Raw genomic sequence first — 17742 nt, 5'->3', positions numbered from 1 at the left:
ATATGTTGCCTGTGCGCAAACAGCCATGCTACATGGCAGTGAAACACGGGCTGTGACTGCTGAGGTCATGTTTAGGGTTGAAAGAAATTAAGCTAGTATGCTTTTCTCGGTGTGTGCATGTCCAACAGAGTGTCTTGAGAGTAAAGCTGAGCATAAGAGGCATCGGATATGATGTCAAGAGAGATGACTGCACTGATATGGTCATGTGATGCATTTAGATGAAGACAGCTGTATAAAGAAGTACCAATCTCTAACTGAGGAGGGAACCTGTGGAAGGGTATATCCAGGAAGTTATGGGACGAGGTGGTGAAGCATGATCTTTGAATATTAGGCCCCATGGAGGCAAGGACAAGGACCTTTGGTGCTATGCTGTGCTTGAGAAGACTCGTCAGGCCAATGCCAATGTCACATAAAAGCAACTGTGCCAGTGGCATGTAAAGAGCACCCATTACATCCTTGGAAAGGTTTGCATTATGAAGGGCTTCCAGCTATAGAAAGCATGCCAAATTAGACTGGAGCTTGCAGCTCTGTGGCTTACCAGTTCCAGTCAAACCATCTAACCCATGCCAGCATGGAAAGCAGACACTAAATCATGATGATGATTTTTTAAATTTATTTTTTGTTTCAGAATGCTGTCAATGGTAACTCCAAGAAAGTAGAAGTCTTTTTGGACTTTCTTATATGTCGAGGCCCTGATGCATTTCAGCTTTTCTGTGAGGCCCTAATAGCAAGTGACCAGGACTTTATTGTTTCACATTATTTAAAGGCGGACAATAAAAGTAAGGACTTGTCATTTGATAACATTCCTAGTCCAAAAGATAATGAACCAAACAATGAGCTTTTATTCAAAGACAGTGATAATTCTAATATTAGAATAAAGTACAGCTCAGCTTCTCCACTCAAGAAATGCAATAGCACTCCAACCAAGAGTTCTCCTAAATCACCCGATGTCAGATATCTTCTGAAACATGTTATATCTGAACCTGCACCCTCGCCGTATTCTTTGAATAATAATCAGGGAATTACTAGAAGTGACCGCATAGGTAAGTGTTTTCTTCTTGGCGATTTCTCATCAAATGTGAATGAAAACTAATAAGATATTTTGACCATTTAGCTTCATATGATGTATTATGGAGTAGAAGCACTAAGCTGTGATATGCATAAATTCAAACTTGTTACCAGATCAAATATGCTCGGCACATACTGAAACCTGTAAGAAAGTCATTCACTGTATTTTGTCATGGAGAATATTTCTCAAACTGACTTGGTGTGTTTACTACAGCAAGAAATTTAGTGACTAGCTTTCTTACAGGTTCAAATATGCCCCAAGCAGAGGTTTATCTTTAGCTAGGTATTTCTCCTGCAGCTGCCTTACCAGGAATATAGCGTCAGTGGTGCTTCTCTCTGGCACAAACCCAAACTGCATCTCATCTAAACTAACTCTCTCCCTAATTAGTTGGGCTGTGATCATCTCTGTGACTTTCATCATCTGATCCAACAGTCCACATAACTAGTGGAGATATCTATGTAACGAATTTAACTTGAAATAGACTGCAGTCATCTTGATAACTGGTAACTGTAGTAAGTAGCAGAGAAGACTAAGATGTTTAGTGAACAGTGTTCTGAGACTGAGTACTTCCAGGTAATCTGGTACCTTTTCATGATGTCCTTGGAAAATTGAGACAATGTAGAATAAAGTGTTAACAGTAAACTTAATTACAATTACTGTTAACAAATTATATTGGGAGCAGTAGTAACTATTTATATGAAGCTTGGTTAGAATAAGACTGGTTCAAGAAGCATATATGGTTTTATGATTTTGTGGGTAAATATTCACAGCTGTAACTAGTTTATTGTTAAATATGAAGAATATGAAAGTAACAGAATATTAGATATTACAGCCTAAATTTTATTAAATTTCCTATGAAGAGTTTTATAAAAATATTCTCCAATTATATTCTGCTGATGTTTGCAAGAAGCAACAAAAAATATTGTCAGCATTTTTCTAAAATGTTTTCAGTATCTGTGAAAATGTTAAAATTACCTCTTATTATGGTAAACGGATATTAATCTATTTTATACAGAATGTTTTGACTGTATGGAAAAGGCACACTTTTTCAAATATAGGAAGAGTCTTATCAGAATGTGCTTAAAAGGTTCTTGTGCATGCTAGTATAATTGAAAAAATTCAAGTTACTGTAAAGCTAGAGATAATTTCAAAGCTTGTTTCTGTATAAATATATATGGAAATATTTTTTGCTCAGATTTTGAATAACTTCTATCTTTTGTTTATTTTCATGACTCCTAAAGATAACAGCATGTCTCCAGCTATTGAAGAACCATGTAAGTATTCTATATCTCAAAGATTGCCATTAATCTTATTTTATTTCTTATTACAAATGTTATCTAGTTAGATCATAACCTGTATTAGAACACACTACTATAATTATTAATGCTCCTCAAATTCCTCTGCCCTCTTTTTTCTTCTTGTTGCAGTATAGAATTTACATATTCGATTTACCTACTACAACCATACTTGTATGCTTGTATCTAAAATACATCCATGTTAGATAGAGACTATTTTGTTCAAAAACCTTTACTCATGAAATTTTCTAAAACTTATCCTCTTTACAAAAAAAAAAACTTAACATTTTACCTTCCCAGTTCCTATTTCTCTTGGAAAGTAAAATTTAAAACTAGCAATAGTCTCATGCTGGATATTTATTGCTAAAATGTACAAAATACATAAGATTTATTACTTTACTATTTCAACTTATCCTTCTTATGTAAAGTGGGTGAACAATAATTTGTTTGCTCTCTTTGGCTTCTGAGTTCTTAATGCGCTGGTTAAACAACCAGTTGGCTGTTTATTAGTCAAAATTCTTCCATTGCTGTTCACGACCTTTTCAGTGGCGCCCCTCTCTCTCCAAGGTCCAAGAAGTGGTCTTATACTTGCATGTATTTATGCTTGTATTGATTGTTTAACCAGCTCATTAAATGACCCATTGATTGGTTAGTTGGTTAGATATTAAACCAATTGACTAACAATAAAGAAGTGATGTTGAACCAGTGCATGTGTTTATTTTTATTGGCATAAAGACCCTCTCAAGACAACATGATTTATTTTAACACAAATTCACACCAAGAATCTTGCAAACCAAATACAGGATTGAAATATATGTTTTTTGGGTGTTTTTTTAAACTAAAATAATACATATTTTCCCATTATAGGTCCAAAGAAAAGAAAGCTATTCAATGAACAGGACATTGATATCCTTAAAATCAAGCCTGCTACCCAAGAATTTTATTTTAAAAACCGTTCTCAAGTAAGTTATTATTTCTACCCGGAAATCACTGACACCTGTTAATTACTATTAAGCAGAGGTAGATGGTCTGGTGGTTGGGGTGTTGAGCTCACAGTCATCAAGTCAGGATTTCAATTCTCAGACTGAGTGATGCACTGAGTTTTTGAGCAAAATACTTCATTTCATGTAACTCAAGTTCACTCAGCTGAAAATGAGTACCAGCAACAACTGGTAGTTAACCATGCAATCGACTAGTATCCTGGCTAAGTGGCTGGGGTGGGGGACTATTGTACTCTTAGTTGCTTATACCCCATGGAAACTGGAATAAGCTCCAGCGTGATGGGTCTCAAAGCTTATGGCGTACCTTGCGAAAACTAGAGAGGAATGAAGCTAGTATGCTCCACTGGATGTGCAATGTCAGTGTACATATGTGATGGAGCACTTGTGTGTTGAAAGAAAAGTTATGCATAAGAGGAATTCTGTGCAGTGTGCAAAGGAGGAAACTACACTGGTTTGGATGGATGAGGACAGTTGCATAAAGAAGTGCTGAATTCGAGGGCAGAGCGGAAGGATTGGACAAACAAGAGGAAGGAGTCTAGTTGTTCTTGGAGAGTGAGGTCGCACCAATACAGTCATCAATATAACAACCATATAGTTCGGGAGTGGGACCAGTGATTCTTGAGAATATTTGGGCCTCAACATAGCCAATGATCACGTTCGCATAGTTGGGGCCCATTCTCGTTACATGGTCACTGCTGTGACCTGTTGGTGAAAGTCCCCTGTGAATGAGAAGTAGTTAAAGGAGAGAACAAGTTAGCCCAGAGGAGGTGTCAGGTTGGGGGTTGCGTTGAAGGTTCAAGAAGTATTTGTGTGCAGGAAGCCCTTCGTTGTGTGGGATCACCATATACAGACTCTTGATATCAAGAGTGAAAAGAAGTTTAGAGGGGCCAAGAGGGAAGGAGAAAGAGTTGAAGAGACAGTGAGCATGGTTAGTGTCATGGATGTGGGAGAGGAGGGAAGCCACTAGGGGTCAAGGACACAGTTGAGGTATTCTGAGATAATTTCTGTGTGGCAGAGATGATGGGGCAGCCAGGGTTGTTAGCCTTGTGGATTTTGGGAAGGACATAAATGGTAGAGTGCAGACAATAAGGTTGGAGGTGGTGGGAGGGAGATGGGAGGAGGGGATGAGGTCATGGCTAGTTGAGGACACTGTTGGTAACTAGTTGTGGGGTTGGAGAGCAGAGGGCAATAGGAGGAGGTGTCTTGAGGTTAGTGGAGAGCTTCAGCCTTGTAGAGGTCTGTGAGCCACACCACCACAGCTCCGCCCTTGTCAGCCGATTTTATGATGATGCCTTTGCAGCGTCAGAGACATCGAAGAGCTGAGAGTTCAGCTGGGGAGATGTTAAGATGTCAGGGTGCCTGTGAAAGTTACACCTAACCACTAGGCCATGCTGTCAAGTATATGCAACTCTTTAATCAGTTAACTCCTTTCATTATAACATTATTGTTTTTGATATTCATTTCTTTGTTTCTCTGTTTTTCTTAATGAAGTCTTACAAAATGGATGGTATACCCCGTGGCCTGGCTCTTGTAATAAACATCAACAAAATTGCTGGAATGGCTCCCCGAGAAGGCAGTAGCATTGATTATAGAAGAATGTCTTGCTTACTCAAGCAATTACAGTTTAATGTAGTTTCTTATGATGATGAAAAACTAACAGCCGAGGTAATTCAATTCATATTAAATACTACAAAAATTTTACCTTTAGTAATATATATGGAGCAACTGTGGGGGCTCTAGCTGAGTGCTGCTCGTGTTTAGTAGGAGTGTGGGGCAGTAGTGCTTCTTTTGTATGTGTAATGCTTAAATTCTTTTACTGTTTATTGACTGTGTAACAAATAGCCATTTTTGCTATTTTGAAATACGGCACGAATTGGCAATATGACGTAATGTATTGCCAAAGAATTATTATTTTCGTTTTTTCCATTGGTTAATATAGCTGCTCATATAAGGATTCTAAAAAGTTACATAAAGAATATTTGTAATGGATTTCGATTCTTTTAAGTCAAGTTAAGCAGTTATAAAAACCCTGGATTTTGGGAAAAACTTTAGTGTTTTGTTGGATGTAACTGAACTCCACGACACTCACCCTTTTGAGACATTGGTGATTTTCATGCCATGTCCAAAGATAATCACAAGTCTATTTTGAATTGTTGATTAATCTATTAGTTAGATTTACTAATTAGTTAATGAATATATAGTCGTACTTCTACAGGATGGAAATTATCTTTCCTTTCTAATGTAAATAATAATAAATGTTATAGTTATATAATAAAACTAATTAAGAAAATGTTTCTCTTCAGGTTTTTTTCAACTGGAACCTGAATAAGCCATCAAGTGAAACTTGAGTCCCAATTAATACAAATTTTATAATGTAGACATAATCTTTATGAGATGATTAACATAGAAAAGTTAATTGTATTTCATGTTAACAATTTTAAATAATTTGTTTCATATTTTTATTTCTAGAATATCTTAATTAAAGTTCGAGAATTTAAGGATTTGCCCGACCACAAAAATGCAGATGCTACAGTGGTTTGTTTATTTAGTCATGGAACTAATGGCTTCATATATGGGACTGATGGTGAAAAAGTATCCTTGGATGATGTTTTCTCACTGTTTGATGTTGATGAATGTCCAGATTTGAGGGAGAAGCCCAAAATCTTCATAATGCAGTCCTGCCGTGGAGGTAAAGAAAAATTTTTTTAAATTTCATGCTTACATATTTTAATTTACATTTACTATTTACCTGTCTTTCAGGTTTAATCGATGCTATTTTAACATTTAACATTCAAATATAATTCTTCTCATTATAAATATACTACTTATTCAAAACTAACACACTCACATTGAATTCTTTTAGTGTGTAACTTTGTAGTTCATAAATTCCGTTTCTTTTTTTTTGTTCCATCCTTAATTTTATTTGAGGACTAGCAGTATAGCCCGGCGTCGCTCGGGTTTGTAAGGGAAATAACTATATAAGCATTTTTAGAGAGTTACTTCCTTTATAGATGCCAATTCGGGCTTTCTTAGCCATTTCTGTTTTGGTGTCTTCAAGCCATGAAGTCGTTGTTCTAAAAGAACGCTGGTCTCCTTGACAACGCATTACGACGTTGATTTCCTTACACTCCCTTCCCCACAGCTTCACGAGGGAGGGAAGAAGAGGGAGAAGCAAACACAGGTGCAGGTGTTTGAGCGTGGACGCCAACTCCGCCGCCATTGACACACGAAAAATTATGCATTAAAATGGAATAAAAAATGATGTTAAATTATTTTTAAAATCGTAGACTCATCGTAGACGCGTGCTAGTAGCCAGACGGGCTCGATATGAATTACGACTATAAGATACCCGAATTTGGTTAAACTGCACCGCAAAATGTGGGAGGAGTTAGGAATCTAAATCGTAGGAGACAGACACTCACACAACTACAGTTTTATATATATAGATATCAACCACTTGACTGGCTCCTGTGCCGGTGGCACATAAAAAGCACCATTTGAGTGTGGTCGATGCCAGTGCTGCCTGACTGGCCCCCGTGCTGATGGCAGGTAAAAAGCACCAACTACACTCTTGGAGTGGTTGGCGTTAGGAAGAGTATCCAGCTGTAGAAATAGAATAGGTACCAGACTTAAAAAATGTATTTACTCTTATCATATAATTGTGAAATTTTCATGGCAGTTTGATTCTGTTTCTAGATAATGTTGATTTGAGAAGGGTACCAACTCTGAAAGTCTCTGCTTCAGATTTTGCTGACAATGCGCCTCTACAAAAGACGGAACCAACAATGTCTGATTCATTATTTTGCTATCCAACACAAGAAGGTAAATTTATTTTAGTTTATTTTGTCTCCTGTTTTCTATCATCATATTCCTGTGTGGTGGAAAGAGAGAGAAGGAGTGAGTGTGTGTGTGTGTGTGCATTACTTTCTTTTCTGTGCTTGCATGAATCAACTGTGGCTTGCTGAGGCAGAATTTTCTGTTTGGATGCTCTTCCTGTCACCAACTCTTATCCAAGCAAAGTAATATTTTCCCCTGAGTCTAGACATTTTTTTCACAGAGGAATGCAAACAAGCATCACTACTTATATAGTGATAATGTTGCTTTACAGATAGTAACACAGTGTCAAGACAAGAAGACACACATATACACATATATACACATAACATATACATGGACATATATATATGTGTGTGTGTGTTTGTGTATATCTATCTATCTATGTATCATCATCATCATTGTTTCACATCCATTTTCCATGTTGGCATGGGTTGGATGGTTTGACTGAGGACTGATGAGCCAGAAGGCTGCACCAGGCTCCAATCTGATCTGGCAGTGTTTCTACAGCTGGATGCCCTTCCTAACACCAACCACTCCAAGAGTATAGTGGGTGCTTTTTACATGCCACCAGCACAGGGACCAGTTAGGCGGGCCTGACATCAATCACGTTCATATATATATATTGTGCCGGTGGCACATAAAGAAAACTATCCAAATGGGATCAACACCAGGGTTGCCTCTGACTGGCCCTCATGCTGGTGGCACGTAAAAAGCACCCACTATACTCATGGCTAATGCCAGTACCCCCTGACTGGCCCCCATGCCAGTGATGCATATAAATCACCATCTGAACATGGCCAATGCCAATACCCCCTGACTAAACCCTGTGACGGTGGCATGTAAAAAGCATTATCCAAAAGTGATTGATGCCAAGCCCACCTGAGTGGCACATAAAAAGCATCCACTACACTCTCGGATTGGTTGGCATTAGGAAGGGCATCCAGCTGTAGAAACATTGCCAGATCAAATTGGAGCCTGGTGCAGCCACTGGCTCTCCAGATCTCAGTCAAACCATCCAACCCATGCCAGTGTAGAAAACAAACGTTAAGCAATGATGATGATGATGATGATGATTACGAATATAATATAATATGTATGTATATATGTCTGTCATTGGAATGTGTAACGCCAGTGCTTACCATATTAAGCTCATCTCCTTATATTGGCAATGAAACAAAGTTGTAGGCTGGAAAAAATTTATTCTACCAGACAAATATCCATATGACAAATACAAGGAATTTTAACACTTCAACTGAAGTTGTAAAATTACTTGTTCTCTCCATTCTTTTTTACTGGTCATTATATATATATCTGTGTATGTGTGTGTATATATATATATACTAGCGGTAATTAGTATATATATATACTCCACCAGTCTAACACCCGTGGACATATTTACAAAATCAGAAAACAGCATAGCTCCCATGACTTTAGGAAACATTTTTTCACGCTGAGAGTTGCTGAAGCATGAAACAAACTGCCAGCATCAGTTGTTAGTTGTCGGAGCACTGCATCCTTCAAAACTTCCATGCTTTCTGAGATTTGCCAACACTACACTTGATTTTCTCCCCTCCATACACACATGAGCATGTATCTGACTCATACATTGTTTGCTTTCCAGACATTTGTACATTACTGTATATACTTTATACGCACTTTCTGACAAGTTGTGGTGCACCTGAGCACTGTATACAATAATTTCATTATTATTATTTATATATATATATATATACTAGCGGCCACCCAGTTGAGGGGTCTTGTCTTTCAATTTACTTGGTGATTTTACTAGTGTCAGTGCCATGAAAAAGCTCCTAGCACACTCTGTACTGGACATCCAACCATAGATGACATGCCAAAGCACTTTGGAGCTCAATGCAGTCTTCTAGCTTATCAAATCCTGTCAAACCATTGAACCCATGCCAGCATAAAGCACAAATGCTAAATGCCATTAGTGGCACCATTTAACATCTGTGTTCTATACTAGCATGGGTTGAATGCTGCCACCACCACCGTCATCATCATTGTCTTTTCATGTAAAACTGCAGTGACAGTTTGTCACAGATTTCGTTAACATTGCTGTTATGTTTCAGGATATCGAGCGTGGCGTAACTATGAGGAAGGTAGCTGGTTCATTCAAGCTCTTGTCGATATTTTTGCTAGACATGCTTGTGAGAAGGATATTTGTGCCATGCTAAATATGGTAAGTGTGTGTTTGTTTGCTCGTTAAATATACAGTGCTGCTTGTAATTAGAGTAAATACCTTTTAGTAATTAAATTTTATCTACAGTGATAAATAAAATAACAATAGAAGGACTGAGAGAGCAATGGTGAGAAAGATGTATGGGGTGAAGCTGTTTGATAGGAGGAAGACTGAGGATTTGATGGGGATGCTGGGGTTGGAAGAATCGGTGGAAGGGGCTGGAGGAATCGGTTGGCAAGGGCGAATGGAGTGAGGAGGTATAGGCATGTGTTGAGGATGGATGAAGAGCATGTTCTGAGGAGGGTGATTGCATTTGAGGTAAATGGAGTGCGACAGCAAGGTAGACTGAGGTAAAGGTGGAGGGGACAGGTGGAGGAGGAGATTGAGAGGGTTGGTTTGAAAAAGGAGGATGCCCAAAACCAGGCAAGATCGTGTGAGGGCAGTTGCTATAGCATTGAGGTAGATCCAGCTACCCTCATTAACGGGGACAAAATCTGGATTTAAAACACTGGATGATGATGATGATCACCACAAGTATTTTATACTGAAGGTACAAGGCTTAATGGTTAGGGTATTTGGCTCAAGGTTGTGAGTTCAATTCCCAGGGGTACCTTGTGTCCTTAAGCAAGACACTTTATTTTCCCATTGCTCCAGTTCACTCAGCTGGCAAAAATGCGTTGTACATGTAATTTCAAAGAGCCAACTTTGTCACATTCTGTGTCCCATTGAATCCCCATATGAACTATGTTAAGGATACACATTGGCTATTAGAACAGAAAAACAGGCTTGGAAGGCTTAGTGCAGGTAGCAGGGAACTGTATCAGATAACCAGAAGGAAACCTAGGAGACAGGTATATCTAGCCAAAGGAGAAGCAGAAAAGAAGTTTACCTATGTTCAGCAACATGAGGACCAAAGACTTTATCTGGTGGTCAATGCAGAAACTAGGGATAGATGAGTGGTTGGTGAGAGCCACGTACAGGGATGCTGTCAGTGAGGTGAGGGATGGTAATGAGTACAGTGAAGAATTCAGGGTACAAGTAGGGGTTCACCAAGGATCAGTGCTCAGCCTCCTCTTGTTCATCATAGTCCTCCAGGTAATAATAGGAATTTAAGACGGATTGCTCCTGGAAGCTCCTCTATGCTGTTGACCTTGTTCTTATAGTTGAATCAGTACCAGAGCTAGAGAAGTTTCAGGTATGAAAGCAAGGTCTAGAATCGAAGGGCCTTAGTGTTAACCCAGCAGAAACTAAAGTCTTAGTAAGTAGGAAAGCAGACAAATCATAAATCCTTTCAGGTAGATGGCCCTGCTCAATCTGTAGCAAAGGCATCGGTAAAAACTCCATAAGATGTACCCAGTGTAAGCTATGGATACATAAGAGGTGCAGCAATATCAGAGAAAGATTAACAAGGAAAATAGCTTTTGTATGTGGAAGATGCACTGGTACAATAAACAGCAAAAATATACAGAAAAATAGACTTTATCAATTGCCAGAGTCTAACAAGATTAGCTAGCATATAAGGCCAATTTAAGGGGAATCACAGTAACCACCAGAATATCTCTTTGAAATCATATATATATATATATATCATCATCATCATTGTTTAACGTCCGCTTTCCATGCTAGCATGGGTTGGACGGTTCAACTGGGGTCTGGGAAGCCAGAAGGCTGCACCAGGCCCAGTCTGATCTGGCAGTGTTTCTACAGCTGGATGCCCTTCCTAACGCCAACCACTCTGTGAGTGTAGTGGGTGCTTTTTACGTGCCACCGGCACAGGTGCCAGACGAGGCTGGCAAATGGCCATGATTGGATGGTGCTTTTTACGTGCCACGATCGGATGGTGCTTTTTACGTGCCACCATATATATATATATTTATATTTATATATATAGATGTTAATATGATGTTGGTGTTGGTGGTGATTTTCAGCCTGATATTTTGGTTTGAAATTCTGTGAGATGTGACTTAAGCAGTCATCCTTCCATGGTCAGCAGGTACCAGTAACATTCTGGATGGATCAAATCAATTGACTTTGTAAGTTATTTTGTCAAAGAAATCTGTTAATATCCTTATAGGTTTTATTCACAGATTTGTATTGAAATATTTAATGTTCACTTCATAATTCTGTTGATTATATAAATTTATTTTGGTTTTATTTTCAGGTGAACAGTATGGTTTCTCAAAGAACATCCTCGAATCCTTCAACTGGTTTAAATGGTGCCAAGCAAATGTCTGAATTCAAAAGCACTCTTAGAAAAGCGTATTTATATTTTTACCCTGGTATTGGTCGTAAACAAAATTAGGAATCTACAAACAAGGCAAAAGGAAAACTTATCTCAAGACTTTTTAAATTTTGACTCATTTATTTATCATTTTGATTTGATAAATTGATATTTAGTGCATCCATCCTCCTTTATCATGTGGATAGATACACTAAATATCAGTTTCCTGCTCAAAAGTAGCGATAAATAAATCATCTCCACACACTTTGTAAATGGAATGAATGATAGGGTTATTGACACCACTTGTGGCCCACAACAATGATGCATCCATTTTATGTATTTATCTGATCATCTCTACCTTTTCATGTAGAAAATATACCATATTTTAATGTGTATAAAGAGCTGCCTAATTTTTGGGGGCTTAGAATTTGGAAAAAAGGTTTTGTAAGGGAAAATTATACTATTCATGTATAAGAAACTCTCGTATTTTTTAACTTAATTTTTGACAAAAAAAGGTTAATTATACGCATTAAAATACGTATTTATCTGCATCGCTCGTTAGGATCAGGTTTCTTTGTCTTTCTTTCTGCTCACTGGTCCCATGTTGATAGGAATGAGTTATTTCTTTATTTGTTGATAGGAATGAGTACATAAGTCCATATAAAAAAAATATGCAGCTATGTTGCATGATCATGTAAACACATCAGTGCATTTTGGGTAGCTATTCATTGTGGGTGTACATGGGGGTGGTCAAAGCAGAACTTTTGACTGAACACTGACATGTGTTATCACATATCAGATTGTGATAAGTATAATATACAGTTCACAATTGAACATACTGTGTTGTCTTGGAAGAATCAGTGATGATAAACAAATGAAATTCATTAATCTTATTTTAATAATCCTCTCGTTTCTGAAATGGTTCAGAAGACCTCATTTGTCACCTCGAGTTTACCTATATTTCCATTCTGTCTTAATCCTCATTATGTCCATTTGTAAAATGTTGAATCTAAGAATTTCATCTTTGATATATTTTTATTTATTTATTTATTTATTTATTTATTTCTGCTTGTTATAAATTAGTTTTAAGAATATCCTACAAAGGCATAGGCTTATTGTTGTTTATCATAATCACCCTTTTCATAGTGATCATCAATGATTTTACATTCGCTATATTATACGTATTATACGTAATACACAACGCTTTCTTATATCTCCCTATCCTGCATCATCGTCTCTATGAGGCCAAATTCATTTGATAATACTTGAAACAAAACCAATCCAGACATCACTGAAAGCTTTCAATGTTCAGTTTTCTTGTACTGTTTATTTGTACTAAATCACATTTTTTTGCATCTTTGCTGAAATTCTGGTTTTATTTTATATTTTTATATCAGCTCAAACCATTATAATTTATATTTATTTTTGTTCTACTTTTTTTTTTTAATTGGATACAGGAAAAATACTTTCATTTCCTGATTAGTTTCTCTAAGGCAAATATATATCGATATGTGGTGTGGTCCTGGCGATTAACTTATTATAAGGGGAGACAATTACTTGTCGATTAAGGTGAGTTGTGGAATTTACATGAAAAAGTAAGGAAGCTGTACAGAACGGAGACATTTAATTTATTGTTTTTCTCCTACACATTATAAAGTTGCCGAAAGTTCTAATCATTAGTAGCAATGTATAGCACTTTTTCATCCTTCTTTGGAATCGTCACCACAGCAGAGCTTGAGAGAAATGAATAAGCTAAATTCAACATATCAAGAGAAAATCGCTTAAAAGACTTTTTTTTTTTGTCATCTTAAATCGTAGTTCAGTTATAGAGAAAAGAGAGTCTTCATATTGACCATCTTATTTCGATAATCCTCTCGTTTTTGAAATGCCCCTGCAGACCATTTGTTATGTCGATTTTTATCTATATTTCTAGTCTATCTGTATCCTCATTATGTCCAGTCTTAAAATGTTGAATCTAAGAATTTTGTCTTTGATATATTTTTATTTATATATTGTTTCTGCTTGTTATAAATTATTTTAAAGAATATCCTATTGTTATATAAAGGCATGGTTGTTGTTGTTGTTATTGTTGCTTTTTAATAAAATGTATGCTATCAAGAGTAGACAAGTGAGCTCAATAATGGTTATAACAAAATCTGCATCAATTTACTTACTTTCTCCATCTTGGAGAAAGAAAAAGAAATACATTGATTTTTTTTTTTCCAGGATGAAAATTCATTTCTTCCTCCAAAATTCTTTATTATATCTTTACTTATGTCACCTAAGTAATTTTGTTATGGCTATACAGTTCCAGCGCTTCAATTGCTTTAACATAACATTCGAGTGCCGTACTGGTTTTTAGCATTTGCAAGGACAATAATTTCAGTTAAAAATGTATTAGTTATGTCCCTTACTTAAGTAACCGATTGTGAAGCCCGTTGTTTTTGAAATGATGTAACTATGTTATTTCACCTTCATCGTTTAACGTCCGCTGTCCAGACTCCAACTCTCTGTTGTGGCATGGTTTCTACGGTTGGCTGCCCTTCCTAACGCCAAACACTTAACAGAGTCTGCTAGGTTCTATTTATGTGCCACCAGCATGGGTGCTTTTTAAGTGGCACCGGCACCTGACAAGACAATCCTGTATGTGTGGAAGACTGAAAATTGCTCTCCAAACTTTGTTCATTCTTATCCTAGCAAACTACACTTTCAGAATTTCCACCACCACTGCTAGGTAACAGAAGCTATTATTTTTAATGATCCCCCTGAGCATTTGAGGGAGCCTATTCTCTGTGCATTTTTAGTGTTTATTATACACAAAAACTGTATTCTCTGTTAACTTTCCTGTGATACTGCTACACCTCTTATGTGTCCAAATCTTGCACTTATGGATTTTCTACCAACACCCTTCTTACATATTGAGCAGGGCCATCTCCCAGAAGGGACTTGTGATTTGTCTGTTTTCCTACTTACTAGGTCTTTGGTCTTTGCTAAATTAAGTCTATTTAATTAGATTCCAGGCCTTGTTTCCACACCTGAAAATTCTTCTCTACGTCATCAATGTAGAGGAGCTCCTAAGGACAACTGATCTTGAGTTCCTCTGTTAAGACCTGGAGGACTAAGATAAACAGGAGGAGGCTGAGAACTGAGCCTTGGTGAACTCCTGTCTGCACACTGATATATATATATGTGTGTGCAGGTGGCCCGTAAAAAACACCATTTCAAGTGTGGCCATTGCCAGTACCGGCAGGCTGGCCCCCATACCGGTGGCACGTAAAAGCACCCACTACACTCTCAGAGTGGTTGGCATTAGGAAGGGCATCCAGCTGTAGAAACCCTGCCAGATCAGATTGGAGCCTGGTGCAGCCATCTGGTTAACCAGTCCTCAGTCAAATCATCCAACCCATGCTAGCATGGAAAGCGGACATTAAATGATGATGATATATATATGTGTGTGTGTGTATGTGTATATATATATATATATATAAAGCTTAGTGAATTGAAACTTTATTACAAATATAATTTTTTTGTTTTTGACAAAAATTAAGTCTTTGCTTACTTCAGTTCTTCTAATGATAACTAAATCTATTCCTATTTTACCAGCTGAACACTTAGATAAACAGTAAACAAAATAGCAAAATCTCCAAATTTTCCAACTATTTTGTTGCAAAGTAAGTTTCTTATCCATACAGTTATGCCTATAGTATTTATTTGCACCAATCATTGGTAATGCTCGTCTATATCAATCTCATTCTACTTCTTTGTTGTCCACCAAACAACAAAATTAATCTCACATGCATTTCCTATTTAAACTGATTTTGGTCAGAAATATCACTATTTATTTAAAATGATGCAGTTGATCTGTTGTTTCACCATTTTTTTTTTTTTAGTAGAATGAGGAAGGAACCAATTTCCTTCAAGAAATATTTTGTATACTTTTCAATATTCATTAAGATTCAGATATTTTCTTTTAATCATATAGGCTCAGAAGTGGCTGTGTGGTGAGAAATCTGCTTTCCAGTCTCATTGTTCTGGGTTCAGTCCCACTGCATGGCACCTTGGGCAATTCTCAATAATGTAGCTGACCAAAGCCTTCTGAGTGCATTTGGTGGACGGAAACTGAAAGAAGCCTGTCATATGTGTGCATGTTTATGTCCCCACAACATTAGCAGTTCAGCAAAAGAAAGCGGTAGAATAAGTACTAGGCTTAATAAATAAGTCCTGGGGTCAATTCGTTGGGCTAAAATTTTTCAAGATGATGCCCCCAGCATGGCTGCACTCTAGTGAAACATTTCCCATCGATTTTAATGCAGAAAACATCAGTTGAAGTTGTCTCCAGAAAGTTTAGTCATTTCTGTGTATTTTTGTAATGAAAACATATCCATTGTCAATATATTCTGGTAGTTTCAACCATCAATATGCTACTCCCTGTTGTTTTTCATCATCAGAGAACATCTCCCCACTTTAAACTATGTGAGTTCATAACATACATGACCCCATCTCTTACACTGGATCATGAGTGTTATGACTAAAGAAGGAAGACATCCTCTGATGATAAAAAACAACAGCAATCAGATATTCAAGATCAAATCTACCTGAAAGTATTGAAAATATTTTATTGTTTGAATTCTCACTGTTCATTATTCTCTTCATGAATTATTAGCTTTTTGTAATAAAACTTGTCTCTTTTTCATATTTTCTCAATTGTTTCATTTCTGCTTGTTTTTGTACTTTGTATATGCACCTTTGCTGTTCTAATTTGTTTGAAAACCATGAAAAAGTTATTAAAATAACCCAAACATGTTTGGGAATCGAAATTCTTATTACACAGCTGTGCCTGTGCCTGGATGGATACCTTTCTAATGCCAACTACTTTACAGAGTGTACTGGATGCATTTTATCAAGGCACCAGAATTTGAGAGGCTGTCTGGCCCTAGGCAAAACTAAAGATTCCTCTCAAATCTTGTGTTGACTTTGTTTCATTCATCAGTCACTTTACAGAGTGTGCTGGGTACTTTTTCATGCCACCAGCATCAGTGAAGTTTCCTTGTATATTGCAACAGAGTAAAAAAAAAAAAAAACATCCCAAAAGTAGGTGCGAGCATGGTTGTGTGGTTAGAAGTTTGCTTTCCAACCATATGGTTCTGGGTTCAGTTCCACTGAGGAAAACACTGGGCAAATGTCTTCTACTATAGCCTCGGGCTAACCAGAGCCTTGTGAGTTGATTTGATGGACAGAAATAGAAAGAAGCCTGTCATATATATATACATCATCATCCTTTAACATCTATACTGGCATGGGTTGGACAGTTTGACAAGAGATAAGGCAGCGAAATGCTTTGTGGTATTTCGTCCGCCGCTGCATTCTGAGTTCAAATTCCGCCAAGGTCGACTTTGCCTTTCATCCTTTCGGGGTCGATAAATTAAGTACCAGCTACGCATTGGGGGTCAATTTAATCGACTCATTCACTCTACAAAAATTTCTGCCCTTGTGGCTCACGTCTCTCTCAGTATATATACTCATGATTAACTCTCGCTTTACTGACAGCATCTCTGTATATGGCCTGTACAGCTTTCACAAATCACTCATCTACCCTTGCCTCCTCAGAGCCCACCATTTCACACATCAGGGTACTCTATTGAAGACTTTCTCTAGATCAGTGGTACCCAAAGTGGGCAGTAGAAAGAATCAGGGGTGGGTACTAAAGAAAAGTGAGGGTGCTAAATGGGTGGCCAAAAGGGGGAATGGTACTGCTCCCTGGGGGAGGAAGTCTCAGGGAGCATTGAAGAAAAGTGGGGTGGCCAAAAGGGGGCGATGGTTGTAAAAGCAACAAAGGCTAATTAGATTAAGTTTTATTTGTGAAATACAGTTGTTTTGAATTTGCTGCCAAAAGAGGTCTATGTATGTGGTAGTGTGTGTGTGTAGTAGGGGGACAGTAGGAATGTGGTCTGGGTGCCAAGGGGGGCTGCAGCCTTAAAAAGTTAGAGAATCACTGATCTAGATCAAGGAATCATCATCATCATCATCGTTTAGCATCCGCTTTCCATGCTAGCATGGGTTGGACGGTTCAACTGGGGTCTAGGAAGCCAGAAGGCTGCACCAGGCCCAGTCTGATCTGG

At 37.6% G+C, this 17742-nt stretch overlaps 1 protein-coding gene across 7 annotated transcripts in view; it reads left to right on the top strand.

Moving 5' to 3' along the window:
• The window catches only part of LOC115209565 (caspase-2-like), an 82044-nt gene extending 70298 nt beyond the window's left edge, over window positions 1-11746 (top strand). For all 7 annotated transcript variants that reach the window (XM_036501484.1, XM_036501490.1, XM_036501488.1 and 4 more), the window contains 8 exons: window positions 629-1043; window positions 2311-2343; window positions 3232-3326; window positions 4857-5030; window positions 5835-6054; window positions 7062-7187; window positions 9293-9402; window positions 11564-11746. In XM_036501484.1, the coding sequence (XP_036357377.1) occupies window positions 629-1043; window positions 2311-2343; window positions 3232-3326; window positions 4857-5030; window positions 5835-6054; window positions 7062-7187; window positions 9293-9402; window positions 11564-11704 (1314 nt within the window). In that variant the 3' untranslated portion in view covers window positions 11705-11746. The remainder of the gene's footprint in view (window positions 1-628; window positions 1044-2310; window positions 2344-3231; window positions 3327-4856; window positions 5031-5834; window positions 6055-7061; window positions 7188-9292; window positions 9403-11563) is intronic.
• The last annotated feature ends 5996 nt before the right edge of the window (window positions 11747-17742 follow it).

This window comes from Octopus sinensis, linkage group LG3 (assembly GCF_006345805.1).
Source record: "Octopus sinensis linkage group LG3, ASM634580v1, whole genome shotgun sequence".
Taxonomy (NCBI): Eukaryota; Metazoa; Mollusca; class Cephalopoda; order Octopoda; family Octopodidae; genus Octopus; species Octopus sinensis.
This window is presented reverse-complemented; position numbering and strand designations above follow the sequence as displayed.